Here is a 15,795-nt window from a genome sequence, read left to right on the forward strand (position 1 = left end):
GTAAACAAAGAATCAACAATTACAATATAATGAAGAACTCCTTGATACTTTATATATAGACAGTGGACACCCAGTAATCAATCAATTGAAACTCAATTACCGATTAGCCTCCGAGATTTATTAAATATTTAACCCATTTTAAAGTAAAATGACCCTTATTAAAATTTATCCCTTTAAATTTAAAAGTCGGTAAAATATTTTGATCGAAAAGTTAAATAAAGAAAACAACTCAAAATTTTAATTTGTGGAGTCGCTTATGTCATCACTGTGCGTGTGCTGAGTAATCACAATACAAATTTATAGTAATATCATGTATTTCATAAATAAATAAATAAATAAATAGTTAGCTATAGAATTCATTGTGCCAATGTTTTAAGATCAACACTCTTTGGTCTTTCAATTGGTAAACCTAATACACGATCCCAAATTAATTGAGATAATGGACCAATGGATCTTGAAGCACCAAATATAACAGTAAAGAATAAAAGTTCTTTTATACCATAATGATAAAATAATACACCTGAACTTGAATCAACATTTGGATATGGATTTTTAGTTTTACCATGTTTTTTCAATACTCCAGGTGCAATTTCACTTAAATTTTTAACAAGATGAAATAATTCATCATTGGCAAATTCATTTGATCTTTTCAAACCAAATTGTAACATTGCTTCAAATCTTGGATCTGGTTTTCTTAATACACCATGTCCATAACCTGGAATAACTCTTTTAGAATTTAAAAGCCCCCAAAGATATTCTTCAATTTTGGTTGAATTTGAAATATCATTTTGTAAATTTGAATTCATTTCCACAATAAATCTAACAACTTCTTGAGCAGCTAATCCATGTAATGGACCTGCTAAACCTTGTACTCCGGCACTATAGCTTAAAAATGGGTCACTTAATGCAGATCCAACCAAATGTGTTGTATGAGCACTAACATTACCACCTTCATGATCACCATGTAATGCACAATATAAACGAACTAAATTAACAACATCTTTAGATTGATCCTGATTTAATTTATTTAAATTCAGTGAATCATTTGATGTAAGACCTAATAATGAAGAAAGATTATAACTCCAATCTTTATTTAAATTTAATTCACCCAATTTTTCACCATTATGATAAGTATTTGAATAAATTTTCCCCACAATAGCTGGTAATTTTGCAATTAGATTTATAGAATCTTCAAATGTATATTCCCAATAATCATTTTTAGGAATACCACTAGCATATGCTTTAGCAAATTTTGAATCATTATTTAATGCACTTATAGCAATAGATAATTGAGTCATTGGATGTAAAGAACTTGGTAATGAATCTAGAATCTTATTTAAATAATCAGGTAATCCGGCTTTCAAGGCTAATTCATTTGAAAATTCATTAATTTGATCTTGAGAAGGTTTATTACCAGTAAGTAAAAACCAAAACATACTTTCTGGTAAAAATTCACTTTTAGGATCATTAATTTCATCTTTAGCTTTTGGTAGGAATTTTTGACATTCTTGAATAGTATAACCATGAAATCTTATTCCTTCATTAGGATCCACTACTGAAGCTTCCCAAAGTAATGACTTATAACCTCTCATTCCACCAATCGTACCACCAGCGGTTAATTGACCAATCTCCTTATTGGCTAAATTCTTCTTGACATATTGATACAATTCTCTTTTGGCAGGAATAGCATTTTGTAAAGTGGTTTTAAGATCCACATGAGTTGAGTAACTTCTAATTGATCTGAGCATTATGATATCAGTTCATGCAATCTCATTATAATCAATTAGATCTATCATTTTAAAAGGATTTTGAAACGTATTTATATAAAAAATCCATATTTTGTTTCCCGCTATTTTAAAAGAAAGTTTCCATTATTAAAATGTCACTCAAATTAATTTGGCGGGTATTTAAAAAATGGAGAAGTTGGTTATGTCAGTGCTGAGTAATCACAATAAGCATAACAATTCTATTGATTAATTCACTATAATACTATAATTTATTTATCTTTTTATATTCATTTCTACAACTTTCAATATTTTATTTCATATTCATTAATATTAAAAATCATGCCTGTTGAGGACTATGTACCGTAAATCTATCATTATGTAGCCGTTAAATTATTTAAAAAAAGATAAAAAGCAAAAACAATAAAAACTTTTCAATCCAAAGGGGGAACAAAATAATTATGTGTAATCTATAGATTATATTATGTTCACTCCCTCAAATCAAAATGTCCTAAAGTTTTAAAATAAAGTGTGTATATGTGTTTTTTTTATTGTTAAATTGAATAAACGAGTTGAGCGTAAATTCCTTCATTAATGTTTGTTCTATTTTCTAAAGAATTGAATATGCAATATATTTTTATTTTATATCTTGTTATAACCAAATATTTAATCTAAAATTTTAATGGTTTTGGTTGTTCCCAAGTGTTTGATTGATCAGTGAAATGACCATATGAAGCAGTTTTACCATAAATTGGTCTAGCTAAATCTAATTCTTTGACAATGACACCTGGTCTTAAATCAAAGTTATTTTTAATGATTTGAACTAATTCATCACTTGAATATTTAGATGTACCATAAGAATCAACATAAATTGATAATGGTTCAGCAACACCAATGGCATAAGATAATTGAACTAAAGCTCTTCTAGCTAAACCAGCATGAACTAATGATTTAGCAATCCATCTAGCAGTATAAGCAGCTGATCTATCAACTTTTGAGAAATCTTTACCAGAGAAAGCACCACCACCATGAGCACCCCAACCACCATAAGTATCAACAATGATTTTACGACCAGTTAAACCAGCATCACCTTGTGGACCACCAATAACGAATCTACCAGATGGTTGAATATGATAAACAGTTTTATCATCTAATAAATTAGATGGGATAACTTTTTCAATAATATGTTTTTGAATTTCTGATCTTAAATCTTCAGTACTAATTTCATCAGCATGTTGAGTTGAAATAACAACAGTATCAACTCTTTTTGGAATAACAGCACCACCATCTTTTTCATATTCAACAGTAACTTGAGTTTTAGTATCTGGTCTTAACCATGGTAAAGAACCATTTCTTCTAGCATCAGCTAAAGCTTTATTTAATTTATGTGATAATAAAATAGTTAATGGTAATTTTTCATCAGTTTCATCAGTAGCATAACCAAACATAATACCTTGATCACCAGCACCTAATTTTTCTAAAGCTTCTTCATAATGTAAACCTTGAGCAATATCTGGTGATTGTTGTTCAATTGCAACTAAAACATTACAAGTTTTATAATCAAAACCTTTATCACTTGAATCATAACCAATATGTTTAATGGTATCTCTAATAATTTTTTGATAATCTAATTGAGCTTTAGTGGTAATTTCACCGAAAACTAATATTAAACCAGTTTTAGCAGCAGTTTCACATGCAACTTTTGATAATGGATCAACAGCTAAAGCAGCATCTAAGATAGCATCAGAGACTTGATCACAGATTTTATCTGGATGACCTTCACCGACAGATTCAGAGGTAAATAAAAAGGTTTCAGCAGCCATTGTATTATAGTTGTTGTTGTTGTTGTTGTTTAAGATTTAAAAAGATCTTAATTATCTAAAATCTCAATAGATGAAAATTTTAAAGGACCGAAACTCTTTCTTTATATAAAAATTTATGTCGACAAAAAAAAAATCGCTGCTCGTTTAAAACAAAAAAAAAACATTGGTAAACGTTTTCAAAAACACAAAAAAGTGGCGCGAAACCCGCGAAATCAGTAAAAAAACATACACGTGATTTGGCGTATCAACATGTGAAAATTATTTCCTCTTTTGATCTGATAAACATGTGAAAAGATATCAAATTTACAACTTACAACTCGTGTTAAAGTAACGTGGGTATATAGTATTGTACTTAATTGATCTACAAATAGTTAACGTTGACATGTCGAAAACTAAAAACTCCTTGTGTGTAATTTAGAATTGAAATCTAATAATATACAATAATTTCTTATATGCTTAAACAGCTGGTGTTGATGAAACTCCATTGATACCTAAATCAACTTTTGGATCAACTTGAGTATTAGTTGGTGGTGCAACTTTTGTAGTATATTCATCATCAAATTCACTGAAATCTAAATCTGCATCATCTCCCGCAACTTCTTTATATTTCTTAAATGCAACATCCTCCATAAAAACTGCATCTTCATAAACAATTGAACCTTCTTCATTATAAATTTTAGCATTAGAACACATCAAATGAACATCTTCAATGAATTCTTTTAATGAAATATAAATATTTGTCTTTATTCTTTTATTTATAACATCAAATGCAATTGGGAATTTAATTAATAAATAATAATCTGGATAATATCTTTTTGGTGGTCTAACAAGAAATATTTCACTTAATTTACGTCCTTCTTCATTTTTAAAATCAATTAAATATTGATAAATTTCATCAGCTTTCTTCTTCAAATCTTCACGTTCTTCTAATGTTAATGGATCTGATAATCTTGGTAATCTATTTGGTGGTGTACCTGCAGCTAATAAACGAGATCTTGAACGTCCAATATTACCACTCCCAGCACCTGTACCAGTTGCATTGTTTTTGGAACGTGAACCCGATGTTGCACTTGTACCTTTAGCACGGCTACGTTTAGGTTTACTAGCAACAGCATTTTGTGCAAGAGTCTTTGAACCTTCACCAACTTCTAATTCCGGTAATGTTGGAGTTGAAGCTGAACTAGTAATTTCATCACCTCCTGGAACAGGTGTACCTGCACTTGATGTTGGTGGAACACTTCTTCTTTTTCTTCCAGTTGATTGAATCACATCAGGATCTTCTTCAATACCATCATTCTTCTTTCTTGATCTTTTTCTCTTCTTAGTTGGTTTAATATCACCAAATTCATCCTCTTCCTCTCCATCATCTTCAATACCATCAATTTCTCTCAACCATTGTTCTTCAGAAACATTTTCATCATAAAATGTTTGTTTACGTTCTCTAGCACCACGACCATAATCATCAACATTTTCAACTTTAAAGAACTCTGATGGATCACGTCTATAAATTGGTGGTAATTCAGCTTCTGTAAATAAACGACCAAGAACTTTTTTATGTTTATTTTCTTCATCCATTTTCTTAAATAAAACCAATTCATTATCATTTCTTGATAAAATTTCATTCAATTCATCATCATCCAATTCATCATCATCTGCTTCTTTTGTAACTTTTTTAGTTTCTTCGGCTTCCAATAAAGCTCTTAATAAAGCTTCTTGTTCTTCAGATGTAGATTTATTATCGAATTTACCAGCTTGAATGACTTTACCATCAATATCCAACTTTTGATGAGCACGTTCCAAAATCACTTCTTCAACAGATTCTTCTGTAATCAATCTTAAAATACGAACTTCATTCTTTTGACCAATTCTATGAGCTCTATCTTGAGCTTGTAAATCTTGATGAGGATTCCAATCAGTATCAAAAATAATAACAGTATCAGCTGTTTGTAAATTTAAACCTAAACCACCAGCTCTTGTTGATAACAAAAAGGCAAAATATTCTGAATTTGGATCATTGAATTTTTTCAATAAAAGAGTACGATCATCTGGTTTAGTAGCACCATCTAATCTTAAATATTTCATATCATTCAATCTTAAAAAATCTTCCATGATATCCATAATCTGAGTCATTTGAAAGAAGATCAAAACTCTATGACCTGTAGCTTTGAATTTAGGTAGAACACGTTCCAATAATTCAAATTTACCAGCAACTCTCCAAATTTTATTATTAGTTTCATTTGTTGGATTTAAAGCTGTTTCAATTTCTTCAAAAACAAATGGATGGTTACAAATTTTTCTTAATTGCATAATTGGGTTATTCAACCCTTTAATAGGAATCAAGTTTTCATTGGTTGCATCCCCAATAAATAATTGATGATGTTTAAGCATTTGTTGGTATAATTTACTTTGAATTGCAGACATTTTACATTTAATGACTTTTTCAACTTTATTTGGTAAATCTTTTTCAACATCTTTCTTCAAACGACGCAATAAAAATGGTCTTAGCACTTTATGCAATCTTCTAATAACCAATAATGTTTCTTCTTCTGATAATTCAATTTTATCTTGACCACCTGTGTTAGCAAATGGTGTATTAAACCATTCATCAAAAGATTTAACAGAATTGAAAATCTTTGGTAACACGAAATTTAATAAAGCCCAAAGTTCTGGTAAGTTATTTTGTAATGGGGTACCTGTCAAGATTAATCTATAATCAGTATGATAATGTTGAGTTAAAGTAGATGATAATTTGGAATTTGAATTCTTCATTCTATGACCTTCATCAATAATCATATGAGCCCAATTAATTTTTGCTAATAAAGGACGATCTTTAATAATATATTCGAAAGTTGTTAAAAGAACATGGAAATTTTGATTTTTAATATCTTGTTGCATAACTTTTCTCAATGATGGTGTACCTTTATATGTAATTTTCTTTAAAGCAGGTGCCCATTTTTCAAATTCTAAATTCCAATTAGTTAATGTCGATAATGGAACAATAACTAAAAATGGACCATGAACTTTTTTAACTTCAAAAAGATAAGTTAATAATGAAATACTTTGAATAGTTTTACCCAACCCCATTTCATCTGCTAAAATACCATTAAGATGATTATTAAATAATGAGACCATCCATTGTAAACCTTTAATTTGATATTCTTTCAATTGACCACCAATTAAAATACTTGGTTGAACTTTAATCTCTTCACGAACTCTATGGGCAACTGAATAATAATCAATATTTTCTTTATCATCTTCCAAATTCTCAAATTCTTCTGTAACTGCACCACCTGAAGCTTTTGAATGTTCATGAGTTTGTTTTTGTTGGTCCTTCACTGCTTGAGCCAAAGAGTCTAAGAAAGTATTGGTTTGTTTCAACAAATGTGTAATTCTTGTATCTTTTGTTTGATCTAACAATTTGATATAAGCTTCTTCATCATTGGCCTTCAAAGCTTGTAAACGTTGTTTGGCGTTTCTTTCAACACGCTTCTGTTCTTCTCTTTCAATATGACCATGCAAATTACCAATAGCTCTACCAAATTTTTGAACTTGTTCAGCTTTTTCAAATCTCTTTTTAATGATGTAACTTGATTCTGAAGCTAATTTTTCAATTTTTTCAAATTTTTTCTTGTGTTCAATTTTGAGTTTCTGAGATTGTTGTTGCAAATATAAATTATTTGTAATATGAGCATCAGCTGCATTGACCTTTCTAATTTTTGCTAAGAAGTTAGGGTGACTATTAGTTAATAATGAATCTTTAAAATAATTCAAACTTAATAAATGACCTCTCATTGCCTTTTGATAAGGTAACAATTGTAATGAATAATAATCAATTAAATCTTCATCATCCTTTATTGCCTCTTTATCATCTTGTAATTTAAATTGTTCTAATGCCTCTTGAATGTCAAATTGAATCTCAGCTTCACGAACTTCAGCTGCACCTTGAACATCTAAACCTTCAGGAAATACACCAGGTATTATTACCCTTGATTTTGAATGAAACAATAACTCGTAAGAAACTTCTTTTTGTTGAACCGGTCTAGTATAACTATCAACCTTAATCTTTGGATCATTATAAGGAACAATTGTTGTTATATCAGGATATGATTCCTTTAATTTCTCTAAAGGAATTGGGGGTTGATTTTCAAATGTAACTAAACCTGATGAACTTTGCTGTGGTTGTTGCGATGCGCCTGAAATACTTGATGTTTGAGATTTTCTCTGTTGAGGATGAGTCTTATTCTGTATTACTGGGGTATTATGTTGTGATGTTGAACGAATAGATACTTGAGGAGATTGATTGTTAACAACTGGAGGTGTAGATATTTGTTGTTGTTGATTAGGTATTTGTTGAGGTAAATGTTGATTTAGTTGTGGGATTGAACTTCTTGGTTGTTGTGGAGTTGCATTTGAAGATTGTGGAATAGATTGAGGTGCTGTCTGTTGTGGTTGGGGTATTTGAGATGGTTGAAGTGGTGTTGGTTGTTGACTGTTATCCTTCTTCAATGTATTTGCTAAAGATCTAGCCAATATATGGTTAACCTCTTGAGGTACTGGTAAGTTCTTTACTAGACATTTAAAAGCGGCAATTTGAGCCTTCAACAACACAGATTGATCAGGATCAAATAAACCATGACTCAAAGGAGGTTTACCGGTGAAGCCGGGCCCGCCTACTTGAGGTTGTTGTGCTTGTTGTTGTTGTTGTTGTTGTTGCTGTTGTTGCTGTTGAACGAATTGCTGTTGTCTAGCTTGTTGGAAATTATGTTGAGGCCCAGTTGCTTGAGTAATTGGAGTCTGACCTTGGTTATTTATAAATCCATTACCCATTGTGCTATCATTATTATTGTTATTGTTATTGTTAGCACCTTGTAAATAATTTCCACCGCCGTTACTATTGGCCTGTGCTTGAGCTTGTGCTTGTGCTTGTGCAACCATTGATTGTTGTTGAGGAGTCCCAGCTAAACTGTTACCATTACTTTGCATTTGTAGTGGTACTTGACCTTGTGCTGGTGCCTGTTGTTGTGGATTCCCACCTTGACCTTGTTGTTGTTGCAATAATCTTCTAGCCATTTCTTGTTGTTTAGAAATATATCTTAGCACCTTGGACAAGTGTATGAATTCATTGTTGTGTACAGCACCTTCACCTAGCTGGGCCTTGAGCTGTTGCCATCGCTATTGTTTATTGTTAGTAAAATCGTCTTCCATAACTGGTATCCCAAATGATCCCCAGACATCACCAAGTTTTCCCACTGTTTTTAGCGTGTATGTATATCCTGTGTGTATATTCTCAGGGATGGCGTGTCATGGGAACCTGTTTGCTAACCACCCACTGGTGTTTCCACCCTTCATAATCACTCACCTCATAGAGCTTCTGCACTTCTTCTCTTGGAATGGGTCTACTTAAATCCATCTTCGATCCCCAAATGATCCAAACTGCTGTCTCTGTCGCTTTGTTTACTTGTCAATATTTCCCTACGCTTCAAAAGGGCAAAGCCAAACCCGAACTTTTTTGCTTCTTGAAAATGCGAAAATGCAAAAATAAAAATAAAATTTGAAATTTACCCCGTAGACTTCCTAAGTAGGAAATAAACATGTATTCTAACCAGTATACGCTGGTAACGGTTCATCCTCCTGATTATTATCAAACCAAGTTTTGAGTTTGGAGAATTCCTCATGGAACTGGATAGCTCCTCCTTGTGGGAACTGAATATTAGATTGCCATGTATATAAATAGTTGAGTCCACTTTGTTCACTAGTAATTTTGAATAAGATTTTATAACTATTGCTTCCAAACCATGGCATTTCTAACTTGTGTGAAATCATATCTTTGTACAACAATGAAAATGAATCATTATCCTGGTTACCTGCACCAGTAGAAAGAACGACTAGTCTCTTGTCGGTCAAATATATTGATCCTTTTATAGTTATGACATCTGGTTTCTCTAGTTGTATAGCTTTCAATTTGATCTCTATTGGTTGTGGACTTGTATACTTGACATTTTCACCATCTAAAAGCACAAAAGGTGGATTGACTCCATTTGGAGTTCTCATAATCCAGTTCAATGACATATTTAAGAAAAGGGATATTCTATCTAATTTATACTTTTCCAAGGGGGGTCGGTTAACCTTTCACCTTCCTTTTTCAATTTAGTGTTAATCTCAAGTAGTTATGATTAACCCTCTTTGGGTTCATAATTTATATTTTTATTGTCTGTCTGATCATCAAGAGAAATTTTATAAATTTTACATATCTCTCAACCCGAGATTAACGCATCCCGTTACCTTAAAAGATGTACAGGAAACACAAACCTGCTTAATTAAAATGGCTTCGACTCTCGAGTCATCGAGCCTTCGACCTATTACTGCAGTAGTTCTGTCTCTTGTCTCTTTCAAAAACATGCTTTTGAAGTTTTATATAAATCACTGGGTACTAAGTATATTATACTATACTATACTTGGGGACATGTTTCAATCTATACATGGAATGTAAAAGAAGTTTATACGTTTTTTATATTAATAAAGTTAATGCATATCAAAACGTACTGTCCAATCTCATGTTCGAAAATGAATATAATGATCTCTAGACATTAAACTTTTGCTTCATGTTTCATATCATGATTAAGGATGGAATCAAGTCATGCTGTAACAATATATGGTACGAGTGTACGAGTATTATATTATTGCTAATTTGAACTTTAATAGATAATACGTCAGGTCTGAACACTTAAATAAGCATTCCACTATGATACCCTAGATATAAATGTAATTAATCAAACCTATATTCGTGCTTACCGATCTGGTTAAGTGTGTCTTGCGGTTTTGAAACTTCCTTGGGTATAAAGTTTAAACTGATTTTAGCACACTGTACTGCGTCATGATGCAACAAAAAATTTAAAAGGCCCTTAAAAACTAACACATAACACAGAACACAGATCACAGATCATATAAATCTACCATGTAACGTATTTAAACACAACACAACTTTTCACAACAATACTTAGTGAATATATATTATAATTACATAACAATTAGCCAAATAAATCATCAATATCATCATCATTATCACCATCTTCTTCTTCCTCTTCTTCTTCATCGTCGTCGTTTCTAACTTCATTTTCACGATCTTCATTTTCGTTTCCAGAGCCTCCATCTTCCAAATCATCTTCATCATTCTTTTTATTATTTGCTGTTTTATCTTCACTTGTTTTCAACTGTCTCTTCTTATTTTCTAATTCTTTCTCCAATTTATTTATACTATCAATAAATCTACTTTGTAATAAAGGATTATGTGTCTTTTCCAGTCTAGATTTGTTTTGTTCAATGGTGGTTAATAATTCATTGATTTCATCCTTCAATAATGCATTATGCTGAGCATCTTCATCAACTTCAACTTTACGTGAAGCCGCTTGATCATTATCACTATTATCATCATCATCGTCATCATCGTCTGATTCTTCTGTCTCTTCTTCTTCCTCAATTTCCAGTTCTTCCTCCACTTCTTCTTCTTCTTCTTCTTCGCCACCATTACCATTCTTATCAGCAACAATTTGTCCCAGTTTTTCACCGTTTGAATCCTCAATTTGAACACTTTGACCATTTTCTAAAGAGAAGTCGCCACCCAATGCTTGCTCTAATTCTAATTCTAAATCTTCATCATGATCTTTACCAGCTGACGACGACAGATGGAATTGGGTATTATTATTACTTTCTGTATTGTATGTTGAGTTTCCTGATTTCAGTATTGCTGATGAGTCTATATCATTAAAGGACTCAACGTTACTATATTCACTTGGTGTTGCAGCTGGTGTATCATTATTGTTAACGTTTAAACTCTCGGGATCAATCAATTCAAACTGGGAATCTTCCGCTTCTTCATCTAATTTTAATAGCTCATCAACTTTTGATTCTATTTTCTCAATGTAATCATTTGTCAATTTTCTTCTGTGTCTACTTTCTGTTACTTTTTGAAGTGGAGGAGTTAATCCATCTGGTAATACTTCACCATACTCAACTTGTAAATCTTCAATTTCTGATTCATTTTGGATTTTCCTCACAACAAGTAAAATTTGTGAGATATCAATCGTTTTGAATATATTTTTTTTGTCAACAGTTTTCTGAGCTTCAATTATATTTGGTAAATTCACCAATTTAGCTGCATACATTGAATAATTGATATAGACAATAGCACGTAATCTATCTTTCCATTTAATATGGAACTGATTGAATTCACCACTTTCGACACAATGTCTCACGTAGTCCAGCTCGGCATCGGGTAGCAGTCTTAGAATGATAGCCTCTTCAACTAATGGATCATCTTCAATATCTGAAGCTTCAGAATCATAACCTTCACCTGGTATCCTTGTAGGCTTGACTCTAATACGAGGAGCTTTCTTTACAACAGGTTGAGCTATTCCAGGCAGTGGTGTTTTTAATTTCACTTTAATCTGTTTAGCTTTAGTTTTTTTAAGCTTTATATTGGATGATGAAGATGATGGTGCTGATGATGGCGGTTGTGAAGTTGGTGGTTGAGGTTTAGCGATTTTCAATTTGGGAAGCTTCTTCTTCTTCTCGCCAGTTTCTTTGGCGTTGTCCTTAATTTTGTCCTTGGATGCAGGTATCTTGATTTTGAACATCTTGATATCTTTTTTATTTCTATTTGATTCTATTTGCAATCCAAACTACCTTCTTTGAACTACTTTCTTTGTTTTGGTGAAGTTTTGATCATTTTTGTACAATCCCAAAAATTCGCGCTTTTACTTTTTTTCATAAGTACCTTCAAAGTTCTAACATTTATAAATTTTTATTAATCAAAAATACTAGAAAATATTTTAGGAAGTAATGTCATTCAAAAAAGTTCCATTTCCACAAATACAGAACTTCAAATTCTTTTATGGGGGCGCATATCTGAAAGACCCCTACCTTGCACGTAAGTACAATTTTTTTATACGTCTAGTTTCCATTCAATTTTAAGTACTTATACTAACAATATTTGAAGAGGCTGCTGTGGATAAGCTACAACTAGACTGCTATAAGCCAGGAATACAGGTGCTCGAAGCTTGGCCAAATAACGGTGTTTTTTCAGCAGCACTTTATAATCGTCTACAACCTTCAAAATATGTTTTGATGGAAGATCGTAAAGCATATTACAATTATCTTCATGACATATATTTCCCACAATTACCAGAAGGTCATAATTTTGATTTGCAACTCAAAAATCCTTACACTTGGACTGACTATATTCATTTAACCGATGGGACTCGAGTTTTGGATCCTGGTTATCAAACAAGAGATAAATTACATTCAAATTTCTTATTTACAGGGCTTATACATAATGAGGCTTTAGTAATGCAATTCTTAAGTTGTATGGCAAATCAAAACTGGCTGCAAAGATTTGGTAATGTGAAAATGCTTCTTTGGATTCCAAATTCCTCAGCTGTTAAAATTATGGCACGTCCAGATACACGTGAAAGAGCTAAATGTTCCGTTGTGAGGGAAACTTTTTGTGATGCCAAATTAATTGCTACACCAGATGATGAGAAATCGTTGAAATCTTTTAATAACAATTTATTATCTAATGATGACCCGATTATTTTCAATCCAAAATCGTTTTCAAAAGCTTCTAAGTATACATTGATAGAATTTAATCCTAAAGATCATGATTTGGATGCATTTGCTTGGGACTACGTCGTTAAACAATTGATGGCTTCTAGAAATACACCTCTAGATAAGAGTTTGAACCATTTAGGTCCTGCAGCTGCTGATTTTTTTGTTACAAAAATTCCATTGAACCTTTTGGGAAAGGTTCCTAAAAATTTAACATCTGAAGAGTTTAAATTCTTATTAGAGGTTTTCCAATCTTGGCCTTTCAAACCGGACTCCCTTTTGGAAACCGTTTCTTTCGGTAAAGAAATGTGATCTGTTTGGATAGAGTGAGCACATGTAAATAGAATTGAAGAGATAAAATAGATCTTGTACTTAATAATTTATAGCTTGATGTAAAATGCTTAGTTTCAAGCCGCGAACTGATTTTGTGATTTTGTAGTTTGGAGTTTTCTTAGCGAAAATAATACACACAATAGAATGATTTTTGTTCAGGAAGTACCCACTAACACCTCTTTGTTGATCTACACGAGACATTCCTTTATTGAAACCTAAAAGTTGGACTTGTTGTTTATTGTCACAATGGCACAAGAACTGGTAAGTATGGTTCTGGAATTCTATGGTGGCGTTAAGCTGCTTCCTTGATGAGTCTAAAGTTTCTAACAAATTTGTTCCTAAAGCAAGGGCATTTCATCATTGATGCTTCGGCATTGACGAAAGGTTTAGGTAATATCAAGAAATGGGTTGATGAAGAACAGTATACGATTCAGCTGTTTATTCCATCGTATAGTAAGTTCTATTATGTTTTTGCCTTGTGTTCAAATCAAGTATTATTGTTCGGATATTAACCATTGGGGATTATAGCTATTCATGAATTGGATTATTTGAAAAAGGGTATCACAATGATTGCGACAAATGCTAGAGAAAGTATTCGTTTTATTGAAAGAGTCGTTTCAAGTGAAGAAGATTCTGCACATTACAAGATGGTATTAGAAACCCCTGAAGATGTTGGTCCTAATTGGAGAAAATGTTTAACATATAAAGTTCGTTCACCAAAAGTTCATGAGTTCCCCAATTCAAAACAAAATAATCACCCTTTAATCCATCAAAATGCTATTAAGTATGAAAATGAACAGATTGATTCTCAAGGTGATATTTTAGCACCAAATACTGGGAAATATGGTAGAAAACCAAGACCTGAAAGAGCTGAAATTCCAGCAAGGTATAAATATTTGATCCGACCATGTATCAAAAAGACTCACATTGATCAAGAAGATTGGAAATTGATAACTGAAGATCAAACAACAAGAACTTGGTGTGAAAGTTTTGGTATTAAATGCATCAATATAGCTGAAGCCGAATCTTTATTGTTCCATAAGAAGAATCAAATTGACCCAAACGAAACAAGTTATACACTAAAGAGCCTTAGCTTGGAAGATGAGAAAAAAGGTTCCAGCGCAAAAATTGGTGGAAGAAGAAGAAGATCATCTCCTAAGAAAAATCAAGCGTTCAAGGCATCTGAAAAATCATCAGATGGTAATGCTCGTCTAGAAGATTATGATTCAATTTCGTATGCACCAAGAGGTTCAGGTGAATTATGGGTCCCATGAATTCTGATTCATCCCAATTTAATAAGATTATTATGCTTTATATTTTTTCATCAATTTTATGGAGTTTGTTTCCGTGTTACAGCTTTTTGATATCATGAATTATTTGTCAATCATTGTTCAGCAGAGTGTGTTTTTGGTAAACCTAAACTTAGTGTTCAAGAATTGGATATACCACAATAAAAAGGTACATTTCGGCGTGGTCTAAGACAAAAAGGCTATAAGCATTAATTATCAAATTTAATCAAAAAAATCACTTAAAAAGCAACAATAATTTTTTTCCTCATTTTAAACCAAGGAACAACATGTTCATTATGATCAGTAAATATATATTCATCTAAAATTTGATGATTATAAATTATAATTGCAAATATGAGCACGATGTGATTCGGTCTATCTATATAGGTACTTTAATCAAATCAGAATGTTTGTTTTATATTTAATTGTAAGCTACAGATATAATAATTTTTTCATCAACGAATGATCATAAATTTTCGTACACATTAATAAACAAATTCTTGTTCCTTATCAAAACTAGTTAGCAAAAACACATTAATCAAATGTATAAATGGTACATGAAACAAAACAATGAATTTAGGAATTGATTTCAATATAATAATTATCAGATATTTGTCAAGGGTTGTATTCATTGACCGGTACTTAAACAAGTCTAACATTAGAGATGCCAGAAAAAACATACTTAATAGGTGTGATCATCATTAAATTCTCATTGAAATCAAAACCTTCCAGCACATGTGTTGATTCCAAAATGACCATTTTAGTAGGCTTATAACTTACAATTCATGTTCATGATCAATCTTCTCTTAAGAGGACAACTGAATGGAAAGAAAAAAATAGTTGAACTTAAGAAAATAATCAAGCCTCGAAAAAATTTTTATAGTTGATAAAAATTTCATATCGACACTTTCAAAATTGGCTGAATTTTTCAAGTTTCCAGGGCATAACTACAAGTTCTAACTTTTCAAGATAAACAAAACATTCCCATAATACTTAAATTAGCAAAAAATCAATTCAAAATCG

At 31.7% G+C, this 15,795-nt stretch overlaps 7 protein-coding genes across 7 annotated transcripts; 2 read left to right on the top strand and 5 right to left on the bottom strand.

The window, feature by feature from the left end:
* Positions 1–356: 356 nt before the first annotated feature.
* On the bottom strand, positions 357–1,748 carry CIT3 (citrate (Si)-synthase CIT3; the record flags this gene model as incomplete). Its single annotated transcript, XM_011274331.1, has 1 exon — positions 357–1,748. The coding sequence occupies one exon, from the start codon at positions 1,746–1,748 to the stop codon at positions 357–359; it is 1,392 nt and encodes a 463-aa protein (XP_011272633.1).
* A 647-nt stretch (positions 1,749–2,395) lies between these two features.
* On the bottom strand, positions 2,396–3,547 carry SAM2 (methionine adenosyltransferase; the record flags this gene model as incomplete). The annotated part of the gene is made up of 1 exon (XM_011274332.1): positions 2,396–3,547. The coding sequence occupies one exon, from the start codon at positions 3,545–3,547 to the stop codon at positions 2,396–2,398; it is 1,152 nt and encodes a 383-aa protein (XP_011272634.1).
* A 456-nt stretch (positions 3,548–4,003) lies between these two features.
* Positions 4,004–8,617, bottom strand: SNF2 (SWI/SNF catalytic subunit SNF2; the record flags this gene model as incomplete). Its single annotated transcript, XM_011274333.1, has 1 exon — positions 4,004–8,617. One exon carries the CDS (start codon positions 8,615–8,617, stop codon positions 4,004–4,006), a length of 4,614 nt encoding a protein of 1,537 aa, XP_011272635.1.
* A 528-nt stretch (positions 8,618–9,145) lies between these two features.
* BN7_5084 (uncharacterized protein) lies at positions 9,146–9,616 on the bottom strand (the record flags this gene model as incomplete). Its single annotated transcript, XM_011274334.1, has 1 exon — positions 9,146–9,616. One exon carries the CDS (start codon positions 9,614–9,616, stop codon positions 9,146–9,148), a length of 471 nt encoding a protein of 156 aa, XP_011272636.1.
* A 959-nt stretch (positions 9,617–10,575) lies between these two features.
* TAF7 (TATA-binding protein-associated factor TAF7) lies at positions 10,576–12,180 on the bottom strand (the record flags this gene model as incomplete). The annotated part of the gene is made up of 1 exon (XM_011274335.1): positions 10,576–12,180. One exon carries the CDS (start codon positions 12,178–12,180, stop codon positions 10,576–10,578), a length of 1,605 nt encoding a protein of 534 aa, XP_011272637.1.
* Positions 12,181–12,670: 490 nt separating this feature from the next.
* Positions 12,671–13,462, top strand: MTF1 (RNA polymerase specificity factor; the record flags this gene model as incomplete). Its single annotated transcript, XM_011274336.1, has 1 exon — positions 12,671–13,462. One exon carries the CDS (start codon positions 12,671–12,673, stop codon positions 13,460–13,462), a length of 792 nt encoding a protein of 263 aa, XP_011272638.1.
* A 329-nt stretch (positions 13,463–13,791) lies between these two features.
* On the top strand, positions 13,792–14,757 carry NMD4 (Nmd4p; the record flags this gene model as incomplete). The annotated part of the gene is made up of 2 exons (XM_011274337.1): positions 13,792–13,936; positions 14,012–14,757. 2 exons carry the CDS (start codon positions 13,792–13,794, stop codon positions 14,755–14,757), a joined length of 891 nt encoding a protein of 296 aa, XP_011272639.1.
* Between the last annotated feature and the right edge of the window lie 1,038 nt (positions 14,758–15,795).

The sequence above is a fragment of the Wickerhamomyces ciferrii genome, contig 00198, assembly GCF_000313485.1.
Source record: "Wickerhamomyces ciferrii WGS project CAIF00000000 data, strain NRRL Y-1031 F-60-10, contig 00198, whole genome shotgun sequence".
Classification (NCBI taxonomy): Eukaryota; Fungi; Ascomycota; class Saccharomycetes; order Phaffomycetales; family Wickerhamomycetaceae; genus Hansenula; species Hansenula ciferrii.